General features: G+C 41.5%; 1 protein-coding gene across 3 annotated transcripts in view; it reads right to left on the reverse strand.

Annotated features, from left to right (window-relative positions):
* The window catches only part of lrch4 (leucine-rich repeats and calponin homology (CH) domain containing 4), a 71666-nt gene that overhangs the window by 19015 nt on the left and 29256 nt on the right, over positions 1 to 23395 (reverse strand). For all 3 annotated transcript variants that reach the window (XM_034236640.1, XM_034236641.1, XM_034236639.1), the window contains exons 2-5: positions 8178 to 8322; positions 7056 to 7185; positions 5910 to 6015; positions 930 to 1176 (exon numbers count right to left, since the gene is read on the reverse strand). In XM_034236640.1, the coding sequence (XP_034092531.1) occupies positions 930 to 1176; positions 5910 to 6015; positions 7056 to 7185; positions 8178 to 8322 (628 nt within the window). The remainder of the gene's footprint in view (positions 1 to 929; positions 1177 to 5909; positions 6016 to 7055; positions 7186 to 8177; positions 8323 to 23395) is intronic.

The following is a 23395-nucleotide window of genomic DNA, read 5'->3' on the forward strand; positions in this document are numbered from 1 at the left end:
TAAAGAGTCCTCTCCTGCTGATGTTCAGGTGTATATCAGTATGTAGTGTCTCTACTTTAAAGAGTCCTCTCCTGCTGATGTTCAGGTGTATATCAGTATGTAGTGTCTCTACTTTAAAGAGTCCTCTCCTGCTGATGTTCAGGTGTATATCAGTATGTAGTGTCTCTACTTTAAAGAGTCCTCTCCTGCTGATGTTCAGGTGTATATCAGTATGTAGTGTCTCTACTTTAAAGAGTCCTCTCCTGCTGATGTTCAGGTGTATATCAGTATGTAGTGTCTCTACTTTAAAGAGTCCTCTCCTGCTGATGTTCAGGTGTATATCAGTATGTAGTGTCTCTACTTTAAAGAGTCCTCTCCTGCTGATGTTCAGGTGTATATCAGTATGTAGTGTCTCTACATGTCTCCATGCGTTAATGTTCAAAAAGATCTTTATTGTTCTCATACTGCCTGTGCTGCAGCACCTCTTTTCACCCTCTGTCTGAAACCAGAGCCCAGTCTGCTCCGATTGGTTAGCTGGCCGGCTCGGTTGTGATTGGTCAACAGCTTAGAGATGTCCCGCCCCTTAGCCTTTAATGTACAATGTGTTGGAGCGCTAGCCAATAGAAGTGTAAGTGTTCCATAGTGATGTCACTATGGTCCGAAAGAAAACAAAGGAGTCCAATGGAGGTTTCACGGGGGAGAAAGACTACAGCAAACGGTTCACCTGAAAAGCTAAAAGGGCCCCTCTGTTCTGTTGTATCTCTATATGTTGTTTGTAGCTGTAGTCCGAGTTCAGTGCCAGGACTATTTCTTGACAAGCAGTTTTTCCATCACGTTAGTACCACATCTCCGGCTTCATCCTTCCTGCTCCTCCCTAACCAGCTCCTTTTTTAATTGCCTTTACTCTGCCTTCCACCTTTAGCTCCTCCCCCTCTCCTCGTCATCCTCACCAGCTGTTGAACCCGGTGGGCCTCAGGTGTCTCTCCAGCTCCTCTTGGTTTCTCTTGCAGGCCTCCATGTTGAGATACTTGAAGATGTGGTATTTTCCCTTGGAGCAGATCTGCGCCGGGGGCATCTGCAGCGGGTTGTTGTCCAGCAGGACGGTCTGCAGGTGCCGCAGGTGGCGGTAGCACAGGGGCACATGGGAAATGCGGTTGCAGGACACATCGAGCCGGACCAGAGGGAGCTCGGATATTTCTGGATGGTACAGAAAGACGGAATCAGTCAGTCTCATTAGGGCTTGAAATTGGTGATCCTTAACAAAACATAAATGTATTTATCAAATCTCCTATATACATATGGATGTTATATAAAAGATATTTTTTATCAACCACATGTCAAAGGCCAGCGTTATTTCATCTTAATTCTTATGCTGCGTTCACACCGGACGCGATGCGAATATTCGCTTCGCTCTAATCGCTCCTATCGCATCGCTCTAGTCTAATGGTGCGTTCACACCGGACGCGATGCCAATATTTGCTTCGCTCTAAACGCTCGAGTTTCACCGCGGCTGCCAGGTGTGTTTACTCGCATCATTCAAACAAGACGCGCTGACTCGGGAGCTACAACTACAACAAAATGAACATATTTGACCGTGATTAAATTTTAATACACGTTTCTAAATGATGCCGAAGTAACAACATACTGATACCGGTTAGTAAAAACCATGAATTAATGCTTTGACAAGTCTGCAGACAGACGGCAGGCGAAAAACCTTTTTAAAAAGCTTGTTAGGGGGGGGGTGACGAGCTCGATGCTCGTGAACTGTCAACAGGAGGGCGGGGGAGCCTCGCTGCGGGGAAGCAGTGAGTGGACCTGTCAGCGCAACTTTCATTGGGGATGCTCCGATCGCCGATCCGATCGAGTGGGCAGGGCCTATGGGGATCTTCCATTTAAAGTGATGTTTAAAACTCAGTTAATGGGGCTCATTCACTGGCCCTTCCACAAACAACAGCCAACATAATTATTACATTCAAATGAAGTACATTTTTCAAGTTTACATTAACTTTGGATAATAACACGGGAGAGATGAGCGGAAGCGCTCTCTTTTCCTCTCTCCCTCTCTCTCTCCTGACAGCCTGTCAGTATCTCATGCAGCTCACTGATCCAGTAATGAGTGACCCGACAGTGAAGAATACATATATTTATAACTAGTTCCAGAGGTAGGCCTAGATAAAATAGCTAAGTGTGTTAGGTCTAACTCTTGTGTGTTGCTCCGCTCAGTGGTCCGTCTCAGCGGGTGGAGCTGCAGGATTTCTGCTTCACACACACGTTGCATTCCGCTATTTTATTGTCATTTTCGGACACCTTAAAATAATGCCAGACCGGTGAAGCCATTTTGGCGAGCTTGTTTTGCCACGCACTGAGAAAAGTGTCATGTATTTTACGTCATGCGATCGGCTCTCGCGATCGGCATTTTTAGAGAGCACTGATCGATCGGTGGAGGGATGAGTATCGGCCGATATCGATCGCCACGCAAAAACTGCGGCATTTGTACAGCTCCGTATGGGTACTGCAATTAGTGAAGTGTTTTCCTCTGTGGTGAAACGATCAGCACTGCACCACGGAGGAAAGCGGCAGAAAGTCGCCTGGAGTTAAAGAGAGCGGGGCTGCGTTGCGTGCATGGCTTCCTTCTGCAGGTAACGGGGAGACGCGCTCTGGAGGTGGTCTCGTTCAGGATCCGAAAAATTAAATTTAAATATTTTGCAAACTTATTCCACTTATTTCCTAGTGTGCCACTGGTTATGGTGCCGCGTGCCAATGGTGGCATGCGTGCCAGGGGTTGCCGACCCCTGCTCTAAACGCTCGAGTTTCACCGCGGCTGCCAGCTGTGTTTACTCGCATCATTCAAACAAGACACGCTGGCTCGGGAGCTACAACTACAACAAAATGAACATATTTTACCGTGATTAAATTGTAATACACGTTTCTAAATGATGCCGAAGTAACAACATACTGATACCGGTTAGTAAAAACCATGAGTGAATGCTTGACAAGTCTGCAGACAGACGGCAGGCGAACAACCTTTTAAAATGCTTGTTTTCTGAATGGAGATCGGGTCGACCAGGCTAAGCTAACGTTGTATATGCTCACTCCACACTCATAACAACGGCCTACAGACATAAATAAACCAGCCACTGTATTCACCATGACACAGACAGTCTGTGGTTTGTACTTGTTTAACTTTTGTCCAGTTTCTGAACAGATATGAGGAGCTATGATCTCTGTGTGCTAACTGCTAACAGCGAACGTTTTCTGGTTGAACGTCAGTGACGGCAGGCTGAGATCCTCATCGCTGATTGGCTTCCGCGGGAACGCGTCACGTGAATTTGACGCTCGAGTTGAAAAAATTGAACTCTCGCATTTGACGGTGCACAGTTCAATCGTCTCAATCGCGTGATTCGCGCCGCGTCCACCGCTTCATGCTCGCCGTCGGAGCGAATTCGCATCTGTCCGCGTCTCTGCATTGACTTTACATGTAATCACTCCGCCCCCCAACATCGCATCGCGTCCGGTCTGAACGCAGCATTACTTTTACATTTGCACACATTGCCAATAAAATTAAACTTAGACATTTTAGCACTTTATTTATTTGTAATTGCAACTTCCTATAGTTTTTTGACTGCCTCTTTAACCTCTGTCAGCTGCAAATATTCAGCAACTCCTTCATACACTGAACAAAAATATAAACGCAACACTTTTGTTTTTGCTCCCATTTTTCATGAGGTGAACTCAAAGATCTAAAACATTTTTTATATACACAAAATAACCATTTCTCTCAAATATTGTTCACAAATCTGAAAAGATCTGTGATAGTGAGCACTTCTCCTTTGCCGAGATAATCCATCCCACCTCACAAGATGCTGATTAGACAGCATGATTATTGCACATGTGTGCCTTAGAATGGCCACAATAAAAGGCCACTCTGAAACGTGCATTTTTGCTTTATTGGGGGGGTCTGGGGGGTCCGAAAACCAGTCAGTATCTGGTGTGAGGGGTAGGGGTAGGGGTAGGGGTAGGGTTAGGGTAATGTTGTGAATCGAGTGGCCCATGGTGGTGGTGGGGTTATGGTATGGGCAGGCGTATGTTATGGACGACGAACACAGGCCACTCGATTCACAACATTACCCTAACCCTACCCCTACCCCTCACACCAGATACTGCCTGGTTTTCGGACCCCCCCAATAAAGCAAAACTGCACGTTTCAGAGTGGCCTTTTATTGTGGGCAGCCTAAGGCACACCTGTGCAATAATCATGCAGTCTAATCAGCATCTTGATATGCCACACCTGTGAGGTGGGATGGATTATCTCGCCAAAGGAGAAGTGCTCACTATCACAGATGTTTTCAGATTTGTGAACAATATTTGAGAGAAATGGTTATTTTGTGTTTATAGAAAATGTTTTAGATCTTTGAGTTCATCTCATGAAAAATGGGAGCAAAAACAAAGGTGTTGCGTTTATATTTTGTTCAGTGTAGATGTTTCATATTCAACAACTCTAACACCAGTGCAGAGATGGACAGGCTACTTTTAACAGTTGTGGCCAAGTTTGAATTTAGAAAAAGGAGGTGCCAGTCCACTTGAAGTCTGTGTACTTTCAAAAGTGTATTCCTTTACATTTCCTCCTAATGAGCCAGAGAATGAGGCACTAATTGTGTAAGGGCCATTAGTCAGTAAGTCGGAAGCTGGTCAATACTAACAATCAACATCGGCACCTCAGTTGTTTCCCCGACTCAGACTGCAAGGAATCTGGGTGTGACCCTAGATAACAACCTGTCCTTCACTGCAAACATCGCTGCTACAGCCCGCTGCTGCAGATACACGCTTTACAACATCAGGAAGATACGTCCCCAGCTGACTCAGAAAGCGACTCAGGTTCTGGTCCAGGCTCTCGTCATCTCACGCCTAGACTACTGCAACTCCCTCCTGGCTGGTCTACCTGCATGTGCCATCCGACCTCTGCAGCTCATCCAGAATGCAGCGGCTCGTCTGGTCTTCAACCTTCCTAAATTCTCCCACACCACCTCCGCTCCTCCGCTCCCTTCACTGGCTTCCGGTAACTGCTAGAATCCACTTCAAGACACTGGTACTTGCTTACCATGCTGTGAATGGATCTGGCCCTTCCTACATTCAGGACATGGTTAAACCGTACACCCCAGCACGTGCACTCCGCTCTGCATCAACCAAACGGCTCGCTTCACCCTCGCTGCGAGGGGGACCCAAGTTCCCATCAGCAAAAACACGTGGGTTTGCTGTCCTGGCTCCAAGATGGTGGAATGAGCTCCCCATTGACATCAGGACTGCAGATAGCTTAATACACACCTTCCGGCGCAGACTGAAAACTCATCTCTTTCGACTCCACTTCGAGCAATAGAACTATTAACAAAGCACTTATATACTAATAAAGGACTGGCTTATCTAAAGCCAGTTGAGTAGCACTTGAAATGTTTTTGCTCTATGAAACCTGATGTACTTATATGATTCTGTTTTCTTCAAGGTTGTATTTTGTTGGTCTAACGCACTTATTGTAAGTCGCTTTGGATAAAAGCGTCAGCTAAATGCAATGTAATGTAATGTAATACTTCTACATGAAAATAATCCTTAGCTCAAAACAATGATGCAATGATCCTTTACATTAGCATCCATTATGGTTTGATCAGGGTGTGGGAGATACTTTGCAGGCTTAGGGGAGCTCAGTGGATAAAAGATTGTTATAATATTCTACATTTATAGATGATATATCGATGAGTCTTTTCAAATCACTCCATGGGGACTGGACAAAGACATTGCTGAGGTTTCTGGGGTCAGTTGAGCAGGCATTTAGAAAAGCTGTACGTACTGGTGCAATATGAGCTGAGATGATCAAACTGGGTTTATTGTGGGAAAGAGAAATGTAAAGGAGGTCAAAGGATGTTCCAATGAGTCTCTACCTTCAGGCAGAGTGGTGAGCTGGTTCCTCCTCAGGTTCAGATCCCTCAGAGACTCCAGCTGTCCGAGCTCTGCTGGCAAACCCTGCAGCTCATTGCAGCTCACATCCTGAGAGACAAGCACACACAAACAATATTCAATTCAAGGCTTTATTGTCATTTGGACATTAGCTACAGTGTAAATATAGCAATGAAAAACTGAAGTCACAGGCCGTTTCTCAATGTTGAGTATACCTGCTGCAGAGCCACTATTTCAAGTATACTACGTCATCAAGTGGCGCCGAATGTGGGGCATTTAACATGCATTTAAACAGTCCTTCGGCGCCACTCGATGACGTTGTATACTTGAAATAGTGGCTCTGCAGCAGGTTTAGTCGACATTGAGAAACGGCCACAGGCTCCTCCAACAATGCAACTTATATATTTCCAAAACTGACCACCATGTTTAATACGTGTCTTTTTAAAAGTCTATGACCCACAAATACTGTGTACTGTGATGTTAAAGACAGTTGAGAAAGTGCTGCGTGGCCATAGAAACAGGCAAAAAGAAAACATGGCTGCCGAAAGAGGAGCGATTATGCCAACAGTGTGGAGGAACTGCTTTGGAAACAGAGCAGCACTTCCTCATACAATGCCCTGAATTCAAACCCTGCATGGAAAGAATTCTTACCAAAATTCAATAATGGGCATCCTCAATTATTTTTTAAAAAGATTTTAAAAATCTGACTAGGTGAAATTAAAGAAGTCTGTCTGCCTGCCACAACATGAGTCAGAATGACTGAGCCCCAGCCCTCACAACTCTTATTTCTATTATTTTATTTTGAATGTTTTATGCATTTTCCCATTAGCATTATCTTGCACTATAATAAATAGCTCACCTAATCTTTTTGTAAGTTAATTTTCTAGTTCATGTTTAAAAAGTATATGGTTTTCCCTGTGAAGAAAACTTAACAGTACATTACAAATGTATATTTATCTATAGATGACGTAATAGTACGAAGCTTTGGCAATACTGTATGTCATTATGGTCATGCTAACAAAGCTATTTGAATCGGAGGAATCCTAGAAATCGGTGTGTGTGTGTGTGTGCGTGCGTGTGCGTGTGCGTGTGCGTGTGTGTGTGTGTGTGTGTGTGTGTGTGAATCATACCAGCTGCCGGAGGTGTGTGAGGGAGTATATGGAGGCAGGTAGTGAACACAGCTTGTTGTTGCTCACTATGAGCACTCGCAGGAGGGGAAGCTGAAACACCGATGGGGGTAAACTGGACAGAAGATTACGACTGTGGAGGAAAACACACACGCACACACAGTGATGTTATTTAAAAGGCATTGAGTTTCAAAGATGTGATCACTGATACATTCTTTGAGTTAGATTAATAACAATTCAGACAAGTAAAAACAATGTGTTACAGTGAGAATATACAAGCTGGCCTATGAACAATGTGCAGCTACATATCATCTTTTCAAACATTTTATTCAGTATATTTGCACTCTTGCTGCCTATATGAATAGCCACCGTCTCCTAGCAACAGTAACATTATAGTATGGAGGTGTGTAGTTGTAAGAAGGTTTTACAGGATGTGTACGGCCTCCCTTCATCTCCAGCATAAACAAACACTGAAGTTCAAACAGCTGCACTTTAAAAAGGCACCTACAATCTGCTAACTGAGAAATGGATGCAAAGTGTTGACTGTAGTAGCTTGAAGAGAAACTTTTTAAAGGATAGTGACAACGATCTACAATTTGGTATTATCATGAATTTAAAAGACCCACTTACTGGTTAAACTTTGACCTTTTCCACAGCTGAGTGCAAACTGTGCAATACAAGATCTTCACAATCATTTTGGGTGCACTCCTTTTCATCTTTTCCAAATAAATGTATGTACATTAGAGGAAAATGCTGGATAATAAATTCCATAACTTCATAGGTTCTTTCTATGTTATTTACACTTAACTTGGTGAAGTCTGGTGCATTTTCCGAATGATTACCCATCCAAACCAGTTTTTAACTGCAGAGCTAATAGAAATGACGTATGAATCTTTGAAAACATGACCAAAGTTGTAAGGAACGCAAATGATTTTCTTTAAGTGGAGTTGTCCAGACTGGAGGCGATGGAGCCATCAGTGTGTCAGATGCGAGTTTTGTGTGTTAGGCCCCTTTCAGAAGGGTACATTTTAAATGTGAACTTTAGAGACCTATACAACTAGTGTGAATGTCATTAAAAGTCCAATAGAATGAGGGGATTAGATGCAGACCGTGGTGCTGAGTTACCTGAGGTTGAGGTAGGTGAGGGCCTGCAGGTTGCCCAGGCTGGAGGACAATGAACGCATCCCATTGTGGTAAAGACTCAGCGTCTCCACGGAGATGAACTGACACAGCTCCTCCGGCAGCTCACACAGGCGGTTCTTGGACAGATCTGACGACAGACAAAACGACCAAACATTAGACTGGTCCATCAGAGTTAATCCAGTATTCATGCGGCAACCACCCAGAGAACAGTGAGACACCATCGGAAAGTAATGAACAAACTTTCTACAAACTTTTAAACTTGGGATGGAATTTCAGTAGGAATGGCAATAGCAAAATATCTCGCGATTGTTGTAGGCCAGATTTCTTTTTGATTTATTTAGTGGAATTTCAGGAAAGAGAGCTTCAGGTAGGGTGAAGCATTTAATTTGTTCTCAAAAACGAACATCTATGAATCAACTAAGGTGCACAGGTGTAGAGAAGAGAGCTTTGGGGCATCTTGGAGATTCAGCGGTTAAAAAATCAAAACCATGAACACCAATGTACCATTTCTAAATTGTGTTCCATGTCATTAACCTATGCCCTCATGTTTCCTGTCACTTCCAATTTTGAAATAATGGCATTATGCCATTCAAAATAATAATAATAATAATGAAGGAGAGCTTTCAATAGAAATGAAACTTTTTTGCCCTCGAGACAATCAACAAAGAATTTGATGGAATCAAAAACAAATGTTTCCAAACCAAGACCAAAAGTCTTGGGAAAGCAAATGTAGGTAAAGAGTTTAGTTAGATGGGTGCATACGTGAGTTGGAAAAGTACTTCCATTTAAGGTTGAGTATTCACCCGAAAGAACGAAATGTAAATGGCATCAGCAGAGGCCCAGATATCCTGACTGCTGGTCCAAAGTATGGGTTAGGCCAGTGGTTTTCAAACTGTGGGGCGAAGATTTTTTTATTTGATTATTTTCCCCTTGTAGCTTTGTGAAGCACCTTGAGAGATGACGTTGTTTTTAAAGTGTGCTATATAAATCAAATGTATTATTATTATTATTCAATTGTAAACTAACACTGCTCGAAAATATCTCATTGGTCAGAGAGCTGTGGGCATAACGCTGCCTTTTGCAACATCCTACTTGTGTGAATAGGCTTTTTCTGCTGTTGCTGCCATCAAAACCAAATACAGATCAAAGCTGAACATTGAGAATGAACTGAGAGGCAGTCTCAAAACAACAGCCCCGCTTTGAGAAGATCTGCGAGGGACAGCAAGCACACACAAGTCATTGATAGGCTATGTGTGGAATAGGAATGGTAACGTGATGTGATCGTTTGCAACCTGCAGTAGAAATAGTAGTTCATTCATATATTTTCCTTAAAGACATTTGGATTTAAAAATCTACTACTCAGGGAAGAAGGCCAACCAGTTTTAATTAGGCCAAATGAATTCACAGTATCTATTACAAGCACTTTTGTTCAAGTGTAATCCATAATAAAATATACAATTATAGTTGGATCTTTATATCTTCTTATTATCAGCAGAGAAAAATGTAATGTTTTTACAACAATATACAATTAATCCTACCAATATAGATGGGAACCGGGTTGGGGGAGGTCCCGAAAATATTTCCAATACCCAAGGGGGTCCCGACTGAAAAAGTTTGGGAACCACTGAGTTAGGCAGAATCCTACAATTCCCATGACGGCACCTTATAATATCTTTTGTTACACTTCTATTGCCCGCGGCATGTAACATAAGCTTTCTGTGACCATTTTTTAGTATCTAACCTCCAACAGAGATCTTAACCCAGGTGACATCAATCAAATTCATACTTTGGTTTTATGTTGTGCCGCTTTGTGCCAAACGACAGCATCTACACTCTTTTTTTAAATCACAAGCGTCGGGAACCCACACGGATCTGACAGAATCTTGGCCAACACTCATCCCGCTCTGAGCAAACTGGGTGAGCAATGCCTAAAGGAGCTCTAGGCTGCTTTCTGTTCACAGTTACTCTACATACTTTCAATTGACTTCTTTGAATATAGCCATCCATTTTAGAGATTCTTTTTTTTGGAAAGATTGGGTTAGATGTTAAAAGTCAGGAATGTATTTCCACCAATAATACTAGTATTGTTCAAGTTTTAGCACAGATATGAAGTCGTGTTTTGATGAATGCAACATGCTTTCAATTAGAGTTGAACCAAATTAAGAATAAATTCCCCTGTGATGCTACAGTATGACACTAATTGTTTTTGTTCATGTAAACATTTTGGCATTTGCCTGCCGTGGAAAAATACGAGTCAGTTTACTTTCTGCCCTTTTATACCATATGTAATCATGGGTAAATCATGACAACACTGGATTCATGTCTAAACAAAAATAAGCATTATTTGCAGCCCTTAATTATTTGCTTATGATTGAATTCTCTATTTTCTAATTTCTTTGATTTAAAAAATAAATAATTTAAGACGCAATGAAAGTACAAAAGAAACAACACACATTCTCAAAGCTCTAACAATAGATCTGGGTTTTTTTTACCACTTTTGCAGTCAATCAATCAAATTCCTCTCAAAACCAATATATTCTGTTTCACTCCTCCAAACCTCACATTAACAACAATGAAGATGTACCGATAACTGAGATGTATTGGGGGATGTAAATCCCTGTTAATGGCAGATTCATTATAGACATCATCCCCCACCATCCTCTTTATATGTTGCTTCTCCTTAACACCTACCTTTAGGCAGCCACTGTTCTCCAACCCCCCCTCCTAATGACAGTAGTGCTGGGCGTGCTCATATTGACCGTGTCATTAACATATCCTCTTCTCTGTGTGGCCTGAACTCTACATCAGGCTGTGTGTGGGATAAAAGAATAGTGAGCATGCAGCAGACACAATAAAGCATCAATAGATTGTCTATAGCCGCAGTGGTTCCAAATAGCAGCATTAGCACGGAGCGCTCACTGGCAGCAGCACGAGACAGAAGCCTGTCAATGGCAGACAGCCCAATGGCTCTATTGATTCTTGTTGGAAGTAGCAGGGCTTCCTCTCTTTGTTAGGGCTTCTATGGAGCCTTTTATTTTTGCAGTATGAAAAATGACAAAGATCAGAAAGAAAGAATACATCTTTGACTGTTGTGTACAGTAAGATGGCATATAGTAACAATGGGGCATGGTGTATGGAGTATAACTCACTGATATGACACATTGTGCAGCTACATTGGAATAGATTTCTTGTACAGTTAAATGACTGTTTTTAGTATGGATTTCGTTTTGGCTTCCGGTTTCATCTTAAGAGTTGTTTCTTTATGACCATTATCAGTCTTTGTTTTTAAGATATACAGGATACAGAACTGCGGCTGATTATTTGATGGCCAGGAAATTAATCAGCCACTTTTCTAATAACTACTTAATGGTTTTGTCAACATTGATTCGTTACAGTACATTTGTGCACTGCTTTCTCTTATGTGAGAGTAAAGTAGATACTTTTATTTTTTACACAGTGTCAGACAGGAAAGCAATCTGAAGGCATTTTAAGCCAATTCTCACTACTTTTGACATTCTAAAACAAAACAATAAAAAAGATATTCTAATAAGTTATTACTAATTTAAAAACCAAAACAAATCTTTCTCTGATCTCTAAAATTAGCTAATAACTGATCATACGTATGAATAAGAAAGGAAGTAAATGAAGGGAAATGTGGTCTAACTATTTGTTACTACTACAAACTTAACCAATAAGCCATGTACTATATTATAGAGACAAAGACGAGACCGAGTGTTTCATATTCACCCATTCACATGGCCTAATAAATACAGCCCCATGGTTCATTGTGTGTGTGTGTGTGTGTGTGTGTGTGTGTGTGTGTGTGTGTGTGTGTGTGTGTGTGTGTGTGTGTGTGTGTGTGTGTGTGTGTGTGTGTGTGTATAAAATGTGAGAGTGGCTAGATGATACTGTACAGTAGCTCTAAAGCCTGATCTCTCCCCGTCTTCACTGTCCCATAGCTGGAGGGGGGCTGTCTGAACAATAGATGGGGGTTGAAATAGCAGTGAAACGTGAGTGTGTGTGTTTGTGTGTGTGTGTCTGCTCTGGGGGATGGAAGGGTTGTCTAACCTCCGTTTTTGTTGTTGCAGAAAACTACACATCTGAGAGCTTTAGTTTGGTTTAAAAACAGAGAGATGGTTTGGATGGAACTTATTTCTACTACAAACATATTTGCTGCACAACACATGCATACACACATTTGTAAAGTAATACTAATACTTGTGAGCACCTTGCAATGACTACATTTATGTCCCGGCCACACGAGGACGAAAACGGTCGTTTGCGTTACTGTTTAGTGTCATATAGACCGTTCGGCCACACGAGGACGACCGAATACGGCACTAAACGACTGCGTAAACGATAACGGGTCCCAAGGTGGATAGAACGGCATACGCAACGCTCTGGGGGGTCCAACGGCTCCGTGTGTACGCCCTATACGATCATTTTCTGATAATGATGAGGCAATAGCCCCGCCTCTCCCCACCTCTGCTGCTCACCCCGCACACTAAATTCAGATTATTTATCTTTCTCTCGATATGGACATAAACGCGAGTGAAGTCTAATCTGACAGGACGGAGACACGCAGCTCTGCTTACCTGTAGCTCCTCCCGCTGTGATGCGGCGGTGAACGGAGTAAAACACACACTTCAAGTCCGATCATCACCCGTAGCTATTTGAATTACCTCTCAAACTACCTAAACTAGATATAAATATGTTTATTTTTACTGTCGGCCGGGTCACTCATTACTGGATCAGCTGCTGCATGAGACAGACACTGGCGCTGTCCGAAGAGAGGGAGGACAAAGAGAGGCTCCGTGTATTTTATTATTATAATATATAGATTCGTTATTTATTTGTTTTAAAGCTCAATAAATAACAAAGAAGACCTTTGACCGGCACTTTTATAATTTTGTCGGAAGATTTAAACTTTATTACACGTTGACTGGCGAAAAACTCTGCCCGGTTCCCTCGGCCCCCACCGCGGAGAATAAACAGAAGGGCAACCATGGCAACCATGCTTCTTCGCTGCTTTTGTGGAGGAAGTTACAGCGCCACGTACAGGCTCTGCATATGTACTGCAGCTTCTCCAGCGGTTGGAGCTAAACGGAGCTGTCTCGTGTGGACAGACACTATCCGGATAACTATTGCGTGTGGACGGAAGCTTGTTTGTGATTGCGTTTGCGTTAATCCTATGCGTTTAGACGTTTTCGTCCTTGTGTGGCCGGGGTCTTAGGCTGCAGCCACACGAGGACAAAAACGTCTAAACGCATAGGATTAACGCAAACGCAATCACAAACAAGCTTCCGTCCACACGCAATAGTTATCCGGATAGTGTCTGCATGATAGGTCCCCTTTAAAGTTTACTCAGTGATTGTGATACTTTTTAGGCAAGCAGAGAAGGTCTTGCTGGCTCACCACTGAAACTTAACCAGAACAAAATCTTAAGACCGGGGGGGAAATTACAAGAATTCCCATTTCGCACTCATGGATTGTAACCAAGTTGTAAGTGGAGCTTCAAAATGCAAAAAGAAGAAACAGAAGCAAGAGACCAAACATAGAGAGTAGGTAAAGGTTATTGAAAACTGAATTTTAAACTCAAACAGGCTGTTCATCAGCTAATCAAAAGTGTACCATAGTTAAAAAAAGAAGGAACAAAAAGAACTTAAAGGTCCCATGTCATGGCCATTTCTACTGATCATAATTCCATAGTTGAGGTCTACTAGAATAGATATACATTGTTCAATGTTCCAAACTCACATTGGTTTCTCAAACAGCATCTCTGTAAAGTATGTGTATTCACTCTCTGTCCTAAACGGCTTGTTGGAGCTCCTGCCCCCCCCCTGCCTGTGAGCCCACTGTGCTCTGATTGGTCAGCTCGCCCACTCTGTTCTGATGAGTCTACCACTATGGTCTACCACCGTTACAGCGGAACATCAGTGTGTTACAATGGCGTTTGTTAGCAACCAGAAAATGACACCAGTAAGGACAAACAGATGAGAATGCTGCGTGGGGTCTGGGTGCCGTGTTGGCGGGACGTTGCACGGCTCGCTGCTGTGAGGAGCGGACAGTGTGAGCTGGGTTCACTTCCTGCTTGCTGAGTGGGGTCTGCGAGACTGTTTAACCCCCATCTGCGAGGCTCCACTAGCACCCGCAACCCCCCCCCCCCACGTCACAGTTTCGCCGCTGAGAGAGTGTGTGTGTGAGGAGCTCCACGGATTGGTCCATGGGTCCATTTGGGTAAGGGCACGTCACTGTACCCAGGAAGTAAACAATGGGAAAAGAGAAATGTCCAACGAGGCGTTGGGGCAGCACAGACAGGTATGTTCTGTGTTAGAGTTGTACTCGCTACAGGGTGTACTTTGAGGGTTTGTGACTCTGCAGACCGTTTACATGCAGAAAGACCTTCATAACACACAAGGGGACGGGTAATAACCGGAAAAGTATGACATGGGCCTTTTAAAGTGTCAAAAATAAACTCAGTAGTGAGTAGCCCCACCGTTGTTGTTGATAACTTCAACATTAGTTTAGGAATGCTTGATGTTGAGGCATTTTCTTTAAGCCCTTCTCTCGCAGATGCCGTCTTATGGTTATTACATTATTTTTTCAGAATTTTTTTTTTGGCATGTGTGTTTACGGACAGCCCAAAGGATCTTTCGGCTCGGAGCAGGTGAGATTTGTTTGGGTCTACCACTTGTCTTGTAACCCTCAGGATCTTTTGGGAAATGTAAAATGACCGTCTTACTGCTTCAAACCTCGGCAGGGATGGTGTGTGCGAGAGGCTTGCTGGTGCAGCTCAACAATCCTGCCATGTTCAAAGACAGAAAGCCTCTTCGCCTTTGCCATCAGGAGGTCATGACAGCGTGAATGCCTGATTGAAAAATACCTTTTTAAGGCTTAAACAGCCTGTTTGAGTTGAACACAGCCTTTCGCTTCCCTTTTTATTCTTCAGAAGGTATTTCTACAAAACGTCCTGGAAGCTGTTGTAACAAAGCCAGACTCACTACGAGCATCATGGGAAAAGCATGTGCTGTGGAACGGACAGACAGCAGGACACTGACTTTAAACAGACATGAGGATAAGGAGGGCAGCATGACATGAGAACTAAGATCCTTCCGGTTTAAGAGCTGACTCATTTAGTTTACACTGTCAAAATCCAGCTGAGACAATTCACAGCTGGCCTTAGGGTCCCTGTACACTAGTGGTTCAATTCAGTTATGGCGAAATAGGAAGGTTATATTTCAAAGTTGTTTTTTTAACAATATTTTTATTGAAGTTTTCAAATATGGACGTTATACATACATAAAATAACGAACATTACACATACATACATGGTCAGGCTAGGTGGCAGATACAGTATAAAATCAAATGAATAGGCATGTAAATAAACACAGGTCAGTATACAGTCTGAAAGAATATGACGTGGGCGACTACACTGTAGAATCGTATTCCCGTTGCCCCCTTCCCCGCCCCGGTCTTTGGTGTTATTAATCATTACCAACATTATTTTTCAGAAACTCCATGAAGCTCCCCCAGATATTTTCGAAAACTGCCAGCTTTCCTTTAGTAATGTATGTTAGTTTTTCTAAAGCGACACGTGCTGACAGATCCTTAATATATTTATTCATACTAGGTTTGTTCACATTTTTCCATTCTATAGCTATTGCCCTCTTAGCTTGTAAAAGACACAAGTCTATAAGTGCACGCTCACTCTTCTTAGAAGTCTTTTGGATAAATACCCAGGATGCACAACTTTGGCTGATAAGGGATTTTCAGTTTTGTTATCTGGTTAATCGTGTTAAGAACCTCCTTCCAAAAACTATTGACCACATTACATTCCCACAAACAGTGAAAGAGTGATCCTTTAGCATCGTTACATTTAAAGCAGGTGTCCGGGGTATTGGGATTAAAGTGATGTAGTTTTGATGGCGTTATATATGTTCTTAAAATCCAAATGTATTGTATCAACTTAAGCCGTGTGTTGATTGTTTGTGTTTGAGCCTTCAGGCACACTTCAGACCATTCTTTTTCAGAGATTTCCTCTTGTAAATCAAGCCTCCAGCTTTTAAGTTTATCTTCTGAAGATTCAGGTGACTTGTCTACAAAGATTTTATTAGGAGCAGCGATAGCTGGCCTCTACCAACCACGTGTTTAACTGTAATGTCTTCCAACATTGAGAGAGGTGGCTGAGTAAGTGAGAGGTTTTGAGATACAGAGATAAAATGTCTTATTTGTAAAAACTTAAAGTGCTTAGAAGGAATATCATACTTTTCTTGTATTTCAGTAAATGACATTAATTTTCCATCATTGTACAAATCGGTAATCCTGCTTAATCCCTTGTTCGCCCAAGTCTTAAAACCAGCATCTTCTCTACCAGGTATAAATTGACTATTGCCCCATATGGGGGTGAAACCTGACAGTGGGGGTGTCCCCTATATATCTTTGGACCTCATGCCAGATGTGTATGGTATTTCTTAGAAAGGTTTTTTTTGTGTTTTTCCCTAGCTTCTTTGGCTCAGAAAAATAAAGATAGCTACTAAGCGATAACCCTTTAGCTGAGCATGCTTCAATCTTGACCCACGCTGGAGCTTCCTCTGGGGAGAAGTAGCACATGGCTGCTCTCAGTTGTGCCGCCCAATAGTACCAGCGTAGGTTGGGCAGTTTTAGACCCCCTCTGTCATAAGGCAAGTAAAGTAGGGTAAAACGGAGCCTAGAGCGTCTATTATTCCAGATAAAGTCGGTAAATATTTTCTTAAATCTTGGCTCGGGTGGGGGTAAGGGGATTGATTGAACAAATAGAGCAATTTGGAGCAATTTGGGTAATGTATTCATTTTTAAGATGTTAACACGACCGATTAAGGAGATTTGATAAAAAAAGAACAACATCGTCCGCATAAAGTGATATTCGATGATCCAAGTCACCTTCTGAGATCCCATATATAGATGGAGATTCTCTAATAGCCATGGCAAATGGCTCCATTGCTAACACAAACAGCAATGGGGAGAGGGGGCAGCCCTGACGTGTAGATCTGTACAATGAGAAGGATGTAGAAGTAATATTATTTGTCACCACTTCAGCTGTTGGGTTCTTATATATCGTCCTGATCCATTTGAGAAAGCCTTCTCCTATTCCAAACCTCTCCAAAACTTCAAACAAATACTTCCACTTAATTTGGTCGAAGGCCTTCTCTGCGTCTAAGGACAGCAGTGCCATGTTAGGTGACCCTCTTTTTTCATAAAGAATATTTAGTACCCTTCTAACATTATGAAAAGCTTGCCTTCCCTGAATAAAACCATTTTGATCATCTTTAATCATGGCAGGCAGTAGTTTGTTTAGGCGTCTCGACAACGTCTTGCATAACATGTTGCTATCTGTATTAAGTAGTGAGATTGGTCTGTACGATACACAGTCAGTGGGGTCCTTTCCTGGTTTTAGCATCAGTGATTAGTGCCCCTCTAAGAGATGGTGGCAGGTCCTCCTTTTCGTATGACTCCAACTGCATATCCAAAAGTGGTTGTAGTAGCTTATCTTTAAATTGTTTATAGATTTCTATAGGAAGACCATCTGGACTATAGCCGCCTTCCCCCCGTCATGCTGGTTATGGCTTCTGAAAGTTCGTCAGTTCCTATGATATGGTCTAGTTTTCCTTTTGAATCAGTTGAAATAGTGGGGAAAACTAATGAACTTAGAAAATGTTCCTGTTGGCCTGAATCTTCATGTTCGGATGTATAAAGTTTTTCATAAAACATTTTAAAAGCACTATTTATTTCTGCTTGGTCATTTGTTAATTTACCATTTGTTTTAATGCTGTTGATAGCCCTTTCAGATTGCAATTTTTTAATACGCCAAGCCAATATTTTGCCCGCCTTTTCTCCCTGATCGTAGTAGCTTTGTTTTAATCTTAGTAAGCTAGCAGCTATCTGGTTACTCGATAATTCACTATATCGAGTCCTTAGTAGTGCTGTAGCGACGCGTCGACGACTTCAAAATATCATCGACGACATATTTCCGCGTCGACGCGTCGCTACACACACGTGGGTCACCCAAAGCAACAAGCAGTTCGCAATCGCACTTCAAACACAATGGAGACTGAAACGGCTACCACCTCCTCATCACAGGATTGCGCACGAAGCCCCCAAACGAAAACATCTCGCCCTAGGTCTTCAAAAGCATGGGAATATTTTAAAGTTAGTCCAAAACGGTGGTGGCTACCATTAGCAGCTAGCATTTGCTCTCCGATTTTTACATAAAAATGGAATTATGGATTATAAATTCAATCATTTTTTTATACATAGACGTTAAAAGCCTATGGATTAACCGATTCAGCCGCGTTTTTTCTCATTTGAATGCCATTGAACACGTCTTTTGATCAGATTGACAGCTACGGTGGTGAGACGATCTCCCTAGAAGCTCTGTAAAGGTACGTGTTGTGATGACTGTATTTGCTTCCCCTGTCGCGAGTCCGGATCACTCAGTGATGATACTATATACCTACATAATCTGTGGAGTCTCAGCTTTAATCGGATATATTGTATGTGCAGCTACGATAAGTAATAAGGGTACTTTTATCTTGAGTTCTGTGCCAATGTCCGTTAGCATTTTTCGCTCAGGGGTCATTTAGATGCTTCTTATGAGACTTGTGTTAATTTTTGGTAAACATGGTTTGTATCGTCAGTTAGCTGAGATTATTTCCGTTAATCTGGTATAACACATTAATAGGTTCTTAAATATTAAGATCCCCTGAGACACAGTATCGTGAAAAAAAAATTTTTACATTACGTTTTTTTTTACATTACGTTTTTTATGAATTGAACAACAGAAAAATAATCGTTAGATTAGTCGACTAATCGATCAAATAATCGCCCGATTAATCGTTTTCAAAATAATCGTTTCCCCCCAGCACTACCAAAAGTTCTGCTTATAGTTCTGGGGAATCTTGGGGTAACAATCCTATCCTCCAAATCTTTAATACAACCCTCCAGTGAATTTTATTTGGATTTAAAGGCTTTGTTCTGCGAGCTAGAATAGCTAATAATCATGACCCTAATGTATGCCTTAAACGCTTCCCAGCGTACAGTTCATAGTATTCATGCTAAAATAGAGGTCAATATGTATTCCTACAAATTCAACAAATGTTCTATCCTGTAGCCATCTGGATTGAAAACGCCACCTAGGTGGATTCATAACAAGATCAGAGTTATTAAACAATAATGAAATTGGTGAATGGTCAGAGAGGACCCTACTGTCACACCAACATTTTGTAATCCTTGACATAAGAGCCATAGAAACCAGGAAATAGTCTATATGTGAGTGTGTTTGGTGAGTGGCGGAAAAACACGAATATTCTCTGGAAACTGGTTTAAATGACCTCCAAACTTCGCACAAATTAAAATCCTGGATCAGTTGTTTAAGGGTTTTCCTTGTTTGGGTGTGAGACAAGTCTGTCCCCCTTGATCTGTCTATACTGGGCTCTAGTGCACAATTGAAGTCTTCCCCTATGATATAATGGCCTGGGAGGGAGGATAAAGTTGAAACAATTTTTTTGAAGAATAAGGGAACATCCTCATTAGGGCCGTATATATTGACAATATTCAAGGTTTCTGTAAGAAGGGTGCCGTGAATGATGGAATATCTGCCTCTTGGGTCAGAGATAGTCCTAATTATGTTAAAAGGAATGGATTTATGTATAAGAGTTAACACCCCTCTAGTATGGGAAGAATAGGAGGCTGCGATGACCTGACCATTCCATCTTTTCTGGATCTTATGAATATCACATTGTGGCAAATGAGATTGCTGTAAAAGCAGTATTTTGGAATTCAACCTCTTAGCTCTATTTAACACTTGCTTGAGTTTCGATACATTATTGAGCCCACGTACATTCTATGAAGTTATCTTAAATTCTGTATTGGAAGTCATATTCTGTTATCTAAACAAAAATACAACAGTATTTAGAAGAAACAGAAAATAACAAAATCCCATAAACACCTGACTGAAATAAAACTGCCTATCAGACTGCTTAACACGACCCCATTTGCTGACCGCAATATGAACAGAAAATAAACACACCATGACATAAAACAAATAAAACATAGCACCCCATGTGAAATTCCCCAAACGAACCTCACCCCTCCCTTTGCTCAAACGATGAGCATCCCTTTCCCTCCTAAAGACTCTAATCATGGAGCTATCCGGTCCACAAAACTGAGGAACAGAATAAATGTCCACAAACAAGTCCCTAAAGTGTCGCTCCGCCCTAATTCCCATACAAATTATAGAAATGTTAACAAAGGGAATGAATAAAACAAAACACTTCTATAAAATATTTCACTTTAACTTGTCGATGTTTTCATTCACTAGGCAGCAAGTTTAAAGCTCTTAAAATAAAAATGTATTCATAAGTAAACATCACGTTTAGCTGCCATTGTTAGGATCTAAAATGTAGATTATTAAATTTATTTTATATCTAATGAAAATGATATACAATGTGAATTTGGGAGTGTAAAGGCATAACTTAGATTTAACCGTTCAAGGACAGCACTTATTCTTAACAGTATCAATAATAGAAAACACACTTCTTCAACAGCGTAATACAATACCTGTAAACAGATATACCAGTGTATAGCCTACATAAATATTATTACTGCTAAATACTGCAAAGACAAAACTTTACTTTGACAGTGTGTATATAGCAGATTTAGTCCCTTTACAGTAACAAGTAATATACTGTAGGCCATTCTTTATGGTAATCTCACCAGGTGCTTTCACAGAACTGTTCAATCTCTGGGCCTCTCCTGGATCTTGTTCAGGAACGTGTGTACATCCGTAGGAGAGGTGAAGAGGTGAGAGTTGCCGTTATGTGTCACTCGGAAAGAGGATGGATATTGTATTCCGTACCGCAGACCCATGTCTCTGCACCTCGTTTTAACTCCATCGTAGGCCCTGCGCTTTTTATCCGTCTCCTTGGCGACGTCATGGAAAAACATGATATGATGTTTGTCAAAGTGGATTTTACCCTTTTCATATGCAGCCGACATCACTTTGGTTTTGTCCTTGTAGTTTAAGAACTTAATCAGAAGTGCTCGAGGCGGTGCGTTTGGCTTCGGTCTGCCAGATGGAAGTCTGTGCGCCCTTTCAATAGCGAGCGGTGCTGCAAACGAACCGGCACCCAGAATTTCAGGGATCCATTTTTCCAGAAAGGTGCATGCATCCTTCCCTTCGGCGTTTTCCGTCAAGCCTATCAGTCGCACATTAGATCTGCGGCTACGATTTTCCAGATCTTCCATTTTCGCTTCCAAACTTTCCACCTGTTGTCTCAGATGTTTCGTTGTTTTATTCAGCGCTGAGGCATCGTCTTCCACCGCTCCAAGCCGCTCCTCAGCCTCCGTTAATCAGCCAGAGTATTGTTTTAGTTCGCCTTCGATAGATTGTATTGAGTGTATCACCGTATGACATTTTGATGCAAAGTCTTCCTTCAGGTCTTTCTTTAAATGGTTGATTGCACTCAGGATTTCACCTGAGGATTTATCCTGCGACAGCTCTTCTCCCGCCTCGTGTTCCATGTCGGGAGCAAGCGGCAAACTGTGGGGTAGAGCCGGGAAGCCAATACGGAAGTGCCACACACTGCAGTTCATATATTGGCCGATAGGCGATGGCTACAGAAAGGAGCCATTTCCATAGACCCCCATGTTAAAATGCCCAACTTTACAGCAGAAAAAAACATGTTTCTACCCCTGGCTCCATACATTTTATTATCGATATAGTTAGATTCCACCTTCATGATTATGGATCTGTGAGTGAATTGTTTTCTAACGCGACCCTTTTATTTATATTAGGTCTTAAAATGTGTGCATAAATTAGGGCGTGGTCACATTGAGTGACGGCTCTGTCAAGTGCCTGCTGCTGCTAGCTTCTTGTCTCTCTGCTAGCTGCTCCGTGATGCTACAGAGACTCTGCCTGCTCAGCTCATCCAGGAAACACAACTTGAAGCCGGCCGTGGTTGTTTGTTCTTCATGCTTATATATCGGACTATTGTGACTCGCTCTGCGGTTAAAACAGACGGTGCATGAATGCGGTTTTGCGGTAAGTGAAATTCTAGTGCTTTATTTATGTGTTAATGATTTTAATCAGCTACGTAATGAATGGTAAGGCTTGGGTTAGCATGTAAGCTAGTGGTAGCTACATCGGTGCTAACGATTGTAATCGTAGCCTCCAAGTTAAAATCATAGACTGTATATATAAAGGTTACAACGAAATAGACAAGTGTTAAGTGGGATAATACTGTTGAACAAACGGCTTCTGTTTGAGGTTGATAAAATAAGGTTACATCCTTGTAACTTAGAGAGATATTTTATTATGTAGGTAGAACTGTATGCATCTAAGGTTAATTTAAATTGGCTATGCTCAAGTATGTAGACAAGCTAATGTCGAAGTAGTGTATGTGAAATCAACCTCACAATAAGATGTGTATATTACAATTATTAATGTCATCTTTCAAGATGATTACTTAGATATTACAATATGGTTGGTTGAGCTGGAGTTCATTATTGAGCTTACACGTTAACGTCACAGTCATCTGAAGAACGAACCCAAACCTTGTTGTTTTTATTAATTGCATTACCAAATGGGTATCAAATAAACAGTAAGCATTGGTAACAACTTCCAAAGTTACAGTAAAATAAAAAGGACCCTGACTCGGACAATACACAATCCAACATGTTCAACAGAAGAGAATCAGTTATATTGTTTGTACACATGGTACTTTATTTATTTATTTATATATATATATATATATATATATCTGTTTGTTTAAGGTGTCCAGGTGATGCAGACAGGCTGGACCAGAGAGTGAGAGACAGAACTGGACTCCTCACAGCAGTGAACTTCAGCACAGGTACAAAGACTCTTTTTTCATACTGTACAAAGAATCAAGAAAGATATTGGTTTAAATGAATTAAGTATTGACTTGAATACACTGATATACATTCCATTAAACAATACTAAATACTAGATCACCTACACATCAGTTAAGTTGAGGGTTTTTTCCATGCAAAAAGTTACATTTAGATGATAACAAGCAATATGACTTTGTCAGCTTTCTAATTTAATGTATTGAAGGCAAAGATATTTAACACATAGTGAGAACTGCTACTATTTATCTCTCAATATTGTCTGTAAAAAACGTGGTAAAAGTTATTCTTTCAGT

This window comes from Gymnodraco acuticeps, unplaced genomic scaffold, assembly GCF_902827175.1.
Source record: "Gymnodraco acuticeps unplaced genomic scaffold, fGymAcu1.1, whole genome shotgun sequence".
Lineage (NCBI taxonomy): Eukaryota > Metazoa > Chordata > Actinopteri > Perciformes > Bathydraconidae > Gymnodraco > Gymnodraco acuticeps.